General features: G+C 37.9%; 1 protein-coding gene across 2 annotated transcripts in view; it reads left to right on the top strand.

Moving 5' to 3' along the window:
- The window catches only part of POLR3B (RNA polymerase III subunit B), an 88991-nt gene that overhangs the window by 29686 nt on the left and 45089 nt on the right, over positions 1-14216 (top strand). For both annotated transcript variants that reach the window (XM_078376207.1, XM_020803636.3), the window contains 5 exons: positions 1454-1528; positions 1709-1807; positions 3424-3551; positions 11098-11307; positions 13264-13422. In XM_078376207.1, the coding sequence (XP_078232333.1) occupies positions 1454-1528; positions 1709-1807; positions 3424-3551; positions 11098-11307; positions 13264-13422 (671 nt within the window). The remainder of the gene's footprint in view (positions 1-1453; positions 1529-1708; positions 1808-3423; positions 3552-11097; positions 11308-13263; positions 13423-14216) is intronic.

Raw genomic sequence — 14216 nt, 5'->3', positions numbered from 1 at the left:
ACCTGATCCATCTGGACTATCTCTGTGTCCTTCTAGGGTTGTATGTGTCATTGATTGAGAACTGCTGTTATAATAAGTGGAAGATTTCATAGAGTAGCTCTGTTTAGTTAGCAAGAGAAATATAAATTTGATATAATCAACTTCATTCTTTGTTTTATCCTGAGATTGAAATTTGCCTTGAGTAATTATGTAATTGACAAAAACAGAAGGTAGCCTATTTCCTCAGATGGCCCTTATTTGATCATTCCAATTATTAGTGACAATTTGCATCACATTCTGCAGTATGTACACATTATTACAAATTCTTTTCACTTGTTTTGTCACTTGAAAATTAAAGATTGTTGCAATGTTTTCATATGAAAACTACATATAGGCCCATAAAATATCCTGAAAAGCTGGCATCATAAGTACGCAAAGGTAGTTTCATAATGGATAAATCCCATTAAAGTCAATCAGATGTACTACTGAATCAACTAGGGTTTTGCCGTCATGTGCTATCAAGTCACTTGTGACCTACAGTGACCCTATGAATTAGTAGCCTCCAAAGAGTCTTATCATCATTAGTCAAACTCAGGTTTGGAAAACTGATGGTGGTGGCATCCTGATAATTAAGCTTTGCCTTTTTCCTGCTGCTTTCAACTTGTCATTTCAAGTGACTCTTATTGTCTCATGGTATGCCCAAAATATGACAGCTGCAATTTAGGTATGTTTGCTTCTAGAGGAATAGTTCATGCTTGATTTGATTTAACACCTTCTTATATGTCTTTATGGTGGTCTATGGTATCCATAAAGCTGTCTTCCAGCACCACATTTGGAATTAATTTTTTTTCTTCACTATCCAGTTTTCACATCCCTCCATAGTTGTCAGGAATACAATACTATGGATGGTCAAGCTGTTGGTTTCCAGTAAAAAACCATTATTCTTAAGGATCTTTTCTAGCTCCTCTGTAGCTACCAACAAGGTCAAGCTTATGTTTTCAATTTGTCCATGTGCCTTTTAGATTCAGTAAATAAACAAGGTTCTTGTGTGAGTGTTATCCTTAGTGCTGAAAAATTCCTGCTAGTTCTGTGAGAAGTATGTGGGGATCTTTTATCAACATTTAAGAGGACTCCCTTAATTATGTGTGTGAATTGGAAGCCTCGTATCTCTCCAATATACAGCTTTTCTTTGTGTACTTGATCTTTCACACTGTCTTCAATAATCTTCCATGACTTCTTAGATTTGAGCTCTATACTGTTGTGATAATCTGGCCTTTCTTAAAGGCACACTGTGTCCAGTAGCTGGGAATCTGTAGACCATTCTGCTTCAGCACTCTCTTACTATAGTGACCTATCACATTCCTCAAGGTGGCAGTCCCAACTATAGATGTCATTGTTGTTCCCATCTCTGTGAAGAGTGTAATGTACTTGCTTGCTGTACATTTGTTAATTTTCTTCCTTTCTCCTCATCTAGACCCTACATTATTGTCAAGAAGCAAAAACCTGCAGTTACTGAGAAACATATGGAAGAACTTGCACAAGGCTATAGGTAAGCAACATGGCTTGTTTCTTTATTTAGCCATAGTGATGCAAAGCATATGTGTATGCTGTTATATAAAAGAGTGTAAGATCTTTCTTATTTCATACTTGTGTAAGAACTTGATTGTTTATCAGTTGTAAGCTGTTTCTATAGCCTCAATGTGGAATTATAAATGTTCTTTCCCTGTAGAAATTTTGAAGACTTTTTACATGAAAGCCTTGTTGAGTATTTGGACGTAAATGAGGAAAATGACTGCAACATTGCACTGTATGAACATACAATAAATAAGTAAGTGTTACCAAGAGTTTGTTATATTTTAGTAAATTGGTATTAGCACAGTTATGAGATTGAGTAAAAGGTTATCATGCACATGTGTGTGTGCATAATAAAGTTTATTGTGGTTGTACATTATGACCCATACAAATGTGCAAAGCCAATCAATACAAAAAGAAAAAACAAGAAGACAATGCTCAAGCATTAGCAGGTAATGCAGCCCTTCTACATTTATGTGTGTATATATTATATGTGCCTCTCTCTGTGTGTGTAGATATACATGCATATGTATCTGTAACAGTAGGGTATGCTAATATTCACATATTTATTAAAAACTACCCTCAGTGACATTTATGATCTTTTCTTTTACTGTAAAATTTTCTGGAGTTGTTGTCTTAAAAAACTTTGCAGGCAGATCATGCATTCATTGGTTCATGGATATATGTGTGCGGTGTTCGCCCAGGTCATGAATATTCATATGCCATCTTCATAGACCAATGGAAGTGCTGGAGGGGCAGAGTCACAAGATATAAGAGACTCAGCAGGAGGAGGGGGAGTTAGTCGGAGTCAGAGTTTAGAAAGGGTTTTGAGATAGAGAGACTGAGAGAGAGTTTAGGAGTTTGGGCGGGAGAGTGGTGGTTGAGAGTGGATAAAGGAGAATGTTTGTTTAAGAGTTAAAAACTTGCTTGTTCTGTCAACACCTGTATCAATAAACAATTTCTGTTTAGTTCTTTTAAACTGACATATGGCCTGGACAACTTTTATTAATAATAGGTAATGTTGATGTAATCAACTGGTGGCAGCTGAGGGGAACATAGTGTGAACTCTTCGTCTGGTGAAACAAGCAGGGGCCACATGGGAATCGTGACAATGTGCTTCCCCATTTAGTTCCATCATAGTCCTTTATATTTTCTAATAACTGATGTATGTGAAACACTTATTGGTGCAGGAGAGTTCTTATGTATAGTGGATCTCTTAATACAGTGGTGCCTCGCTTTACGATCGCTCCGTTTAACGACGAAATCGCATTATGATTAACTTTTTGCGGTCGCTTTACGATGTTTACTATGGGGGAATTTCACTTTGCGATGTTCGGGAACCGATTCTTTGCAAAATGATGATTTTCTTCCAGCTGATCGGCGGTTTCAAAATGGCCACCGGGAAAACAAAATGCCCCCCCTCTGTTTTCTGGGACGGATTCCTCGCTGCACAGGCAGTGAAAATGGCCACCTATGAAGGCTCTTCGCTGGACGGTGAGTTTCCAGCCCATCAGAACGCATTAAACGGGTTTTAATACATTTCTATGGGCTTTTTAATTTCGCTTTATGACGTTTTGGTTCTACAGCGATTTTGCTGGAACGAATTAACGTCGTGATGCGAGGCACCACTGTATTTATTGGAGTTCACAGTGTGTGAGGCATCTGTAAATCAAAGAAGTATCTAATACAGTTGACTCACAGGAAGTAATAGATTTTTTTAGCAATGTAGTATGCATTTAAATCTCATTTTCATCTTTGATGTTTACAGCTTTATGCCTTCTCTGTTTTGTTTTGTTTTCACAAAATAGATTGTAAATATGAAGCCTTTAAGCTATACAAAATTTCACCTTTGGTCATTTTTCCTCCTACAAGACAGACAACGCATCTAGAAATCGAACCTTTTACGCTTCTTGGTGTGTGTGCTGGCCTCATTCCTTACCCTCATCATAACCAGTCTCCAAGAAATACTTACCAGTGTGCTATGGGGAAGCAAGCTATGGGTAAGCTGTTTGTGCCTCATATCTGAGTGCTTTTCATGTCTTGCAGGTGAAGCAATATAATACAACTATAAGGGTGTGGTCCTTGTGCTTCTAGTAGTCCTCTTGGGGAGATATGTGGATATAAATTGATTAAATAAACAACAAAATAAATCCCAAGAACCATAGAATGTAGTCGTGAACACTCTGTGAACATGGAAAAGTCTGCCGCTACTGGTCAGAAAGGCCAGAAAGGGTAAGCTTTGGGTCTTCTGGAGCCCAGGCCTTCCTGTTTCCTTCTGGAACAGGGATAGGGAAATACAGTACAAACATGATTTTCTTTCACCTTGGGATCAACATCTTTTTTAAAAAGAAAAGTTTTCCACCAGCTCCACCTTCACCTGCTAAAGCAACCTTAACAGGTTTTTGGATTTAGCAATTGGTCTCTTGTGCATTTTCTCTTTCTCTTTCTTGTGCATATTAGATAGCTAAAATCAGCATCATTGATGCCATGGCTATTGTGCCTGTTTGTTTTTCAGTATCTTAATAGAATTACTAATTAATGTAAATTGAATTGAAATTAATTATTACTTATTCATGTGTAAACATGCCTAACAGCCTTATTCCACCTTCCAAATATCTGGTATCCCCTTTGGCTGAACAGCAAAAACCATTGCTAATATTTCTTAAAATCTGAAATCTAAGATTTAGAAACCACAAATAATTTATAGTGCTGTGTATGTACAGTGGTGCCTCAGCTTACAAACTTAATTGGTTCCGGAACTCCAGGCGTAACTTGAAATGGCCATAAGTCGAAGCACCATTTCCCATAGGAATGCACTGAAATGCAATTAATTTGTTCCAGCCAAAGAAAGAAGTCACCCCAAAAAAACCCCAAACACTGCAAGATTGATCGGAAACGCGATTAATCCCTTCCTGCCAAAGGAGGGGGGGGAGAAAAGCAAGCGAAATGTGCAGGACCCATCAGAAATGCAAAGAAAGCAAAGTCTGAAGCAAATCTGACAATACGGTATGTCAGATGTTATTTATTATTTTTATAGTGCCAAAACACCAAGAAGAAAGAAATATAGAAAATATTAAAGAAAAAACCAAGTCCTGCCTGTAGGTGTATAATCTAGAGACAGAGATGAGTTGGAAGACATTAGTACAGTCATGCCTTGACTTACAGACTTAACTGGTTCCAGAACTCCGGTAGTAACTCGAAATGGTCATAAGTTGAAGCACCATTTCCCATAGGAATGTATTGAAATGCAATGAATCCGTTCCGGCTGAAGGAAAAAAATAACCAAAAACAAAACACAAAACACTGAAAGACCCATCAGAAATGCGATTAATCCCTCCCAGCCGAAAAGGGGGGGGAAGCAAGCAAAACGTGCAAAACCCATTGGAAATGCAAAGAAAGCAAAGCAGAAAGCAAACAGAGCATGCAAGACCCATCGAAAATGCAAAGAAAGGAAAGCAAAAAGCAAGCAGATCATGCAAGACCCATCGGAAATGCAAAGAAAGCAAAGCAAAAAGCAAGCAGATTGTGCATGACCCATCGGAAATGGGGGGAAAACCCAAAAAGCAGACAACCCCCCCAAGACCCATCGGAAATGGGGGAGGAAACCCAAAAAGCAAACAAACCCCCCAAGACCCATCGGAAATGGGGCGAAAAAACCAAAAGCAGGCAACCCCCCCAAGACCTATCGGAAATGGGGGGGAACAAACAAATGCCCCAAGACCAATCGGAAATGGGGAAAAAACCAAAAAACAAACTAACCCCTCCAAGACTCATCACAGTACAGAAGCATAAACCCTCCAGCCCAAAACCATGCTGTGAAACCCATCCAGAACAGTTTTTAAAAAGCAGAAAGAAGCACCTTACCGTACCAGGCAGTCCGAAACCTCCTATGATCGCACACTCTCTTAACTGCTGGGGCAAAAGACTACAAAGAAGTAGCCTCTTCGCCTACTAACGATTAGCAATTTGAATTCCCTGCATTTTTCCCTGCCTTTTTCTGTTCGTAACTGGAAGCTCTGGCTGCAAGTCAAAGCAAAATTTTGTGGCCGGAGCTGATCGTACCTCAAAATGGTCATAAATCGGGTAATTCGTAAGTCGAGGCACCACTGTACTTTATAAATGCATAAACTGTGACGTTTTGCAAAATACCTTTCATCTCAGTCCAGTAATGATTTTTGTTTCCACTTTAAATAGAAATAAGGAGTTCAGGTGTGGAAATGCTGACTCTGACCCCATATTGTGCACATGGGTTTGCTTCTTCCATTGAAATAAATGATGCACACTTTTTATGCCATGTACATATCTTCAGCTTTTTGCATCACTTGTTTTTGGTAATCCTTTTAAAAGACTCAGACGCAGTTGCAGTTTTTAAGAAGCCGAACCATCATGTTCTCAGTTTTACCAGTTGCATTTTACTATGTAGCTTTATGCAGGTACTTTTGTTCTCCATATCCCACTTCTACTCAGATAATTGCTTCATGGTTAATTATTACCTGTTCCCACCACATTCTAGATATAATCCCTCAGAAATTTATTTGGTGCAGGGCCAGACGGCAAAATCCAATTTTTAGTCCCAGTCAAAGCAAACATGCTGAGCATTTAGGAAAGCCCCACTGTTACATCGGGTCTACTCTGCTTGGTACCAGCAATTGAATCTAAGCCAGAGTTATGTTCTTAATTATTGTGGTAATTGTTGTTCAGGGGGAGGGGGAATCTTATGTAGTATTTAAACTACTAACTCAGATTTTTAATATATATAATTTGAGTATAAATTCTGATTCAGAAATGTTATCTCCTTCTCTAAATAAATTTTAAAACTGAGTAGTGTTTCTTTTCTGAGTTTTTCTCCCTTTTCTGAGAGAAATAAAAATATTTGCTGTCCATTTAGTGGCAAAAATATTTGAAAAAATGAAATAATATATTTATCCCTTTCTTTTAATTCCACCCTCATTCTTTAGAGACTCTATTTTAGGACTATTAGCCTCGGAAGGTTTGGTTAGTTACCACACACAGTTAAGCAGGATCAGTGTGTACAGAAAGCCAATTCAGTATCTGTAGAGTTCTTTTGTAGTTTTCTGTGTGAAGGTCTTTTTTTCTCGTTTTGTTTTCAGTGTCATTTGCAATTCATTGTCTGTGTTTTCTGAGGTTGGTGTATTCAGCTGCTTTGACCCGAGGTCTTGCACATTTAGCTCCTTGGATACAATCCTCTGACGTTACTGCTGACGCTGGGAACACAAAAGCTGCTGAATATCTTTAGTAATATTGTTGTTGTTTTTTAAGTGTGTGTGTGTGTGTGTGTGTGTGTGTGTGTGTGTGTGTGTGTGTGTGTGTGTGTGTGTGTGTGTGTGTGTGTGTGTGTGTGTGTGTGTGTGTGTGTGCTATTAAGGGCACCTGACTCTTGAGGAAAGAGCAGAGGGATAAAAGTGCGTTTCTAAAGTTGGCTTATTGGATTGTGTGTTTGTTTCATTTCATATGAGTGGAATTTCTTCTAGTATCCTGAATGTTTACTGAAGACTGTTGGATTGTTCTTTTCTTTTCATGTAGAGCTTCTGTGATTGCAGTAGTAGGAAAGTTCTCTCCATTATAATGCTAGATTCTCTAAGGTATACATTCAGTAATATTTGCAGAGATTAAATGTTGTGGTGAACCATGAATCAACAGTTTTAGATCTGTCTGCATTCTCATTCATTGCCGAATATTTACCCTGGTGGAGGAAAAACAGTCTTCCTTAACGTTGTCTTTGCCCGCCCCCTGCTGCCACTAACTGTCTCGGTATTGTCCTGTGAGAGATACATGTTCAAGTCCATTTAGTCATTTCCTGGGCTGTCAAGAGCTTGGGATTATTGAGATAGCATTTTAGCTCCCTACTGTGTAGGAAGGTCCTGTTACTCAGCATAGATCTTTTCTGATCTTTTAAATGCTCACACTTTCTCAGAAATGCCACCTTTTGGTTTAGGAACAACTAGAGTGAGGAAAATGGATGAGTCTTACACAGATCTTTAGAAAGTTACTTTTTGCATTTATAGGTCTTAGAATGTCCAGGTAACATGACCAGTCCTAGTCAGATACTGAGAAACGTTGTCCAAAAAATATCCTTATCAGCCTCTACTAATGTTTAGGTATTCCTGTTGAAAAATGTTCCTGTTAAAATGTCAGAGATCTTCCATATTTGGTATAGAAGACGGATTTTAAGTAACAGCTATGCTTAAGGGGTTGCAAGATCGCAAAAGGTTTTTTAATGATGCACGTGTCCTGTTTTTTATTCAAGACACTGAGAATGCAGCTTCTCTGGGGCTCCCAGTTGGTCTCCCTGTACAGGCACTAACCAGGCTGAGAGCTTAACAATTCATCAACATTATAAACTCAGACAATATCTGGGCGCAGAACTAGTCTTGTCTTCAAATCATAAAGGGACATCAGGAATGTCTCTGAGACAGTTTCCGTGTATTCAGCACAATTTTTCTTTCCCTTTTCCCTTTTATTGACCATCTTGGACAAAAACAAGAAAAGAGATTATCATACAAAGACCCATAAGCCAAATACTTCTACAGTCAAATACACAATAATATATTAATCTCTACGAACAATACTGTTGGTGGGGGCATGGAAAAAGGCCTTCTCTGTTGCTGCTCCCAGACTCTGGAACTCCCTCCCACAGGAGACCAGAGAGACCCCATCTTTCCTGTCTTTCCTCAAACGGATTTATCTTCAGACAGGCTTTTTTTTTTCATGGCTGACAGTCTAGGAAACAGTAAACAGATAGTTTATGTTTTGTTGCTTCTAAATCTATTTTTAGTAATACTTTAACATTTTTAATGTAATTTTGTTAATTCTTTTTAAATATTTGAATAATTTACTGTTTTTAGCTTTTAATATTGTGTTTTAATTCTGTAACATGCTTTGGGTCCATTTTTAGAAGAAAGGTGAAGTAAATGTATTTTTAAAATAAAAAAAATACAGTCCATTCCTATAGTCAATTAACTTGTACATTCTAGCAGAGTTATATTACATCAGTACTGCAGCCAACTTTTCAAAACCTTATTTTCCCAATTTAATTCCAAACTAAAAACCAACAAAGGATACCAAAATCTTAATGAAATTACCTTCTTTTATTTCTCCAAGCTCTAACAATTTCAAAATACAGTATATTCAGTGACTGTGTTGCTGGACAACATGCTCTGAAATTGGGGCGACCATCAACAGCATCATCTCATGTTGGGACAAAATTAGAGAAAGCACCAGGACACATAGGGGAATGGTTGGACACATGAATCCGTTGTGTCATAGCCATAAAATTGAAACACTTTCTGAAGGAGCTGATATAAATTGACTGTAAAGGTCTCAAGTTCAAGCATAACACAATTTGATATAATGACAATACAGAGTGGCTGAAGTCCTGTTGCTTAGCATATTAAGTTGCACTAGAGTAGACCCAGTGAATTAGTGGGGATTTGCTGAGTCAACTCCTCCAAAAGTTCAGTTGTTTCAAACGGATCTACTCTACTCATGACTTACTTTAGCATAGTAAATTGCAACTAAAGTAGGCCCATTTAAATCAATTGCATGCTCCCCTTTGCCTTCGCTGCTGGAGCATGTGGGGAATTTGTTATAAATCATCCATGTATGATTCACATAAAACTCAATTTGCCTGTTTTTTTAATGTGAGAGAGTGCCCTTTATCCAAACCACAGTTTAACAATAAATACTGTTCTCAACTAGGATTGTTAACTAAATGCTGATTTTATATTTAGATAAAACAGCAGTCTACCTTTGTTACAGATATTAGTGTCATATTTCTCCTTACTGTAAATGGAACAGAGAGAATATGCAAACCCTTGCTCGCAGGGATGCAAAACAGAAACAGAAAACCATGGTTTCTTGCCTTCTTTTTATGCCTCAGTGCAGCTAAAAAGTAGAATATTCCACAGAATAATATTAAGGGTTGCAGTCCTTGCCCAAATCCTTTGAAAGACAGAGTTACTGTAAGATTTTCATCTGACTGTGTGTTCTTTTCTGTGTAGAATCATACCAGGGTAATGGGTATATAGCATAAATGATTCAAAAAACATAAAATGGCAAATTGTACTAGTGATTAATTTCTTTTAGCTTTCCATATAACTGTCCAATATATTAACATTTATTCAGGTTAAAGAAAGATGGTGTTTGTTCATTAAAATATTAGCGATTAACTGTTTAATAAAAGCTAAGCAGAATGTTTTGTTATTTAGTAAAATCTGAATATGTAGGGGGGCAAATGCCTTTTCAGGGCATATGCATGCACTGTTTGCTATCTAAAGGCTCTGTGGAATCCCACAAATACATTTCCCACTCATGTCCCTAAAAATAGAAGTTTTTACATGGCATATTCCTGGATTGCCACCACTCATTCATGACCCTCGATTGCTGCACTGGTATAAAAGGTAAAGGTAAAGGTTCCCCTTGACAATTTTTGTCCAGTCGTGTTCGACTCTAGGGGGCGGTGCTCATCCCCGTTTCCAAGCCATAGAGCCAGCGTTTGTCCGAAGACAATCTTCCGTGGTCACATGGCCAGTGCGACTTAGACACGGAACAGTGTTACCTTCCCACCGAGGTGGTCCCTATTTATCTACTTGCATTTGCATGCTTTCGAACCGCTAGGTTGGCGGGAGCTGGGACAAGCAATGGGCACTCACTCCGTCGCGTGGATTCGATCTTACGACTGCTTGGTCTTCTGACCCTGCAGCATACAAAGGCTTCTGCGGTTTAGCCCACAGCGCCACCACGTCCCTATAGCTGTTGCATTTATAGTTAATTTGCTGCAAGCCTGAAAAGGCTTCTTGAAATAGAGTTTGCCTAAGGTGGCCAGGTGTGTTCAGGCCCTCAGAGATATATTCATGTTACCCAGTCATTTCCTAAAGGAGTTTGGGATAAGGGGAAAAAAAAAACAGGAATGAGTGTGTGGTATTGTAAACTATTTCCTTTGCTTAGTAAGGCTTATGAGGCAATAGTTAGCCGCTCAGACATGACCAGATATAATAAATTCGTAGAGTACTATATGAAGCACGCTTGATTTTCTCTAACTTGGAAGCAGTGTTTGACACATATATGTTGTTGTTTAGTCATGTCCGACTCTTCGTGACTCCATGGACCAGAGCACATCAGGCTCTTCTGTCTTCCACTGCCTCCCGGAGTTGGGTCAAATTCATGTTGGTAGCTTGGATGACACTGGCCAACCATCTCGTCCTCTGTCGTCCCCTTCTCCTCTCGCCTTCACACTTTCCCAGCATCAAGGTCTTTTCCAGGGAGTCGTCTCTTCTCATTAGATGGCCAAAGTACTGGAGCCTCAGCTTTTAGGATCTGTCCTTCCAGTCAGCACTCAGGGTTGATTTCCTTCAAAAGGGATAGGTTTGTTCTCCTTGCAGTCCACATATATAAAGCAAGACTATTCACAGCTTTATCTGAATACTTTTCCATAACACCTATCAGTGATAATTGCAAATTGTAATATCATGAAGCCTCTGCTTTTCTGTTTATAATTTGTTCATAACTTTGTCGTCCTAATTGTAGGTACCATTGGATATAATCAGAGGAACAGGATAGATACTCTTATGTATCTGTTAGCATATCCGCAAAGACCGATGGTTAAGACAAAAACCATTGAACTCATAGACTTCGAGAAACTACCAGCTGGACAGAATGCCACTGTTGCTGTTATGAGTTACAGTGGATATGATATTGAAGATGCTCTTGTCCTAAATAAAGCTTCTTTAGACCGAGGTAAGAAAAATCTGATGGTGTTGAGATTTTTCAGTAGAGGGAGGATTATGTTTCTTGCTTCATCTGATATTGCAGCAAATTATGATTAAGAAAGGTTAACCATGGTTTAATGTGATATGTTAATTATATATGGCTAACACAGGTTTGGAAATCTTTGTCAGCCACATATATTTATTGGTATAATATCTTAATGGAGAGGCTATAGTACCATTGACAAACTCTTGTTTGCTGTTACGTGTGAACTGGATCGTTCTGTTGAAATTTTTACCCATAATTTAATGAAAAAAATGTACATTTAGAGAACTGATACTTCAAATAATGAATCATATCTGTAAAAAAGTTAAGATATAACCATGCTAAATTTGGAATTGCTGCAGAAAACACCTTTTAAAGGGAGGTTGTTTTGGGATCTGGAAAAACGGGGATGTAACTTATCAAAGGGCTTTTATTTCTATATATTTTAAATGTTAAAGGCATTTTAAAATTGTTTCAAGAGAGAAATAAGACATACATTCTTTAACTCTGCTTTTAAAACTATGGGTACTTTAAGTGTTTCACTGGATTATGCCTTAAGTATTTTTGCTTTTCCATAACAATAAAAACCAATGGCGCTTGATCCCTTGGTGGAAAGGGCCATGTGTCCAAGACCATTTTGACTCTAATAATTACAGAAAAATGGTGTTGCAGCAAATAAAATAAAATAAAATAAATAATTACAGAAAAATGGTGTTGCAGCAAATAAAACAAAATGCAAAAAAATAGTACTAGCACTATCGAAATAATCTGTGTGTCTGCTCACTTGTGAATTACCTCTTCTTTATTGAGAAGGCAAGCTTTCTAAAGTCAGTGTAGTTTGCAGTGCTGCGCATTCTTCAGCAGAATCGGCACCTAACCGAAATAACATACTAAATGTTGTTGCAGGGGGAGGCACAATGCGGGGCTATCGAAGAGTATTGCTTATATCACTTTAGTCAGGCTTGTCCAGATGATAATGCTTTTAGTATTCTGCTATCAATCATTTTAAAAATGCCAACTCCCTTGAGAAATGTGTAATGTTGTAGTGTCCCTGAGGTTTACTCTGTGTGGCCAAAAAACTTTTGTGCTAGCTTGTACTGATACACACTAGCACACTTTTTCCCTGTAGTTAGCACTCCGCCTGCTAGTTGCCAGGCAACAGCAGTACTATTCCTAGACATGTATCTTTGGCATTAATGTCTGCACACTTAATTTATTCTTTTTTTCTAAAACAATAGCAGACATGATTTAAAGCAGAATGTTTTCCTTATGGTAGACTAGTAACATTAGGGGGGAATCAAAGACTGCACAGAACTACTTAGTATAACTGAATGATATAGATATGTTGTACAATACTTAAAACTGTTACAGTTTAAAATCTAAAATGTCTGAAAAGACATTATCCTTGTATCTAGGAATATGGATGTATTTTAGAAAGATTTTGAACCAGTTATGTTTATTAAACGAAATCCAATGAATATTTGTATATTTCATTTGGACCATAAAAGTTATTAGGGTTCTTCTCTGATATGTATGGATTATATTAGAGAAATTAAATCCAGTTAATCTTTTTAGGTACCCTTTTTTGTTAGAATATTTATCTGAGGGCTGGAGAATAAACAGCAGCATCTTAATTGTGTCTTAGTCAGCAAAAAGATTTTCACTCTTGCAAAATGTGAGTGTAATGAGATGTCATGCTTCTGTTGTAGCACCTCACTGCCTTAGATGACTGAAAATGTAGTTGTCTTTGAACCCATTCTTAAACTGTGAAAACTTCAACTTAAATTTTAACTACAGAAGACATGAGAGTCCTCTGAAAGCCTTTTTCTGTACTTTACATTTAAATACAGCATTTAAAACACATTACTCATTGCTGTTTGGTTTTAATCTTGGATAATCATAACAGTAATTTTGATGGATAATTTTTTCTCTATTGTTAAGGTTTTGGAAGGTGCCTTGTGTACAAAAATGCAAAATGTACTCTGAAACGCTATACAAACCAGACGTTCGACAAGGTGATGGGGCCCATGTTGGACGCTGCTACACACAAACCAATCTGGCGCCATGAAGTTTTAGATGCTGATGGCATTTGCTCTCCAGGTATATACAATGATGTTTTACATTAAGAAAAAAAAATCTTAAACTGGGTTTTTTTTGTTTTGTTTTTTGTTTTGCTAAAATCAAGGTATAAGACCATAAGAAATGTCTGTCCTTGCACTGTGGCTTTCAGTCACCATACCAGAAGTATAGGAAAAAGACAAAATGTACGTACACCAAAATGTAATAGTGTAGATTGAATTATGGTAAATGCAAGAAAGATTTTGCAGATAAGGCAGACTTTTTTTAAAAGATAGTCCACAATCTGACTGGTGTTTGTTCAGAGTTTGTGTAACTTACAGCAGCTGCTTGGAGCTAATTGACCAGATGCTGTGGCACATCTCAGTTCTGCAGTCAGGCATGTGACCAGGCACACAATCGAGACACACTTTAGGATCTCGGCAATTAATGACAGCAAGTTATGCAAATTTTATCCAAATAGCCTGTAAGATTCTGGCTACTTTTAGCCAGACATATAAAGGAGCCTAACTAAACTACAGTAGGACCATTATATCCATGTGGAATCGATTCCTGCAGATGCCCCCTGCTGAAAAACATGGAGCTATTGTATGCTCTAGTGGCCAAGTCTGGTAAATGCACCCTGAAAATCCGTACAAATAAATATTTTTAGGGGTTCAGTTTAGTATTTTCAGACAGCAGATAAGTGAATCAATGGAAACTGATCCTACAGATAGAGGATTCTACTGCATAATGGTTTGATACAGACAGATTGACTTCTGTGTAAGGAGCACTCCCAGTGGAAAAACAGAAAGAAGTAGTTTTCACTATTTCCCCCC

Source organism: Pogona vitticeps, chromosome 5 (assembly GCF_051106095.1).
Source record: "Pogona vitticeps strain Pit_001003342236 chromosome 5, PviZW2.1, whole genome shotgun sequence".
NCBI lineage: Eukaryota > Metazoa > Chordata > Lepidosauria > Squamata > Agamidae > Pogona > Pogona vitticeps.
This window is presented reverse-complemented; position numbering and strand designations above follow the sequence as displayed.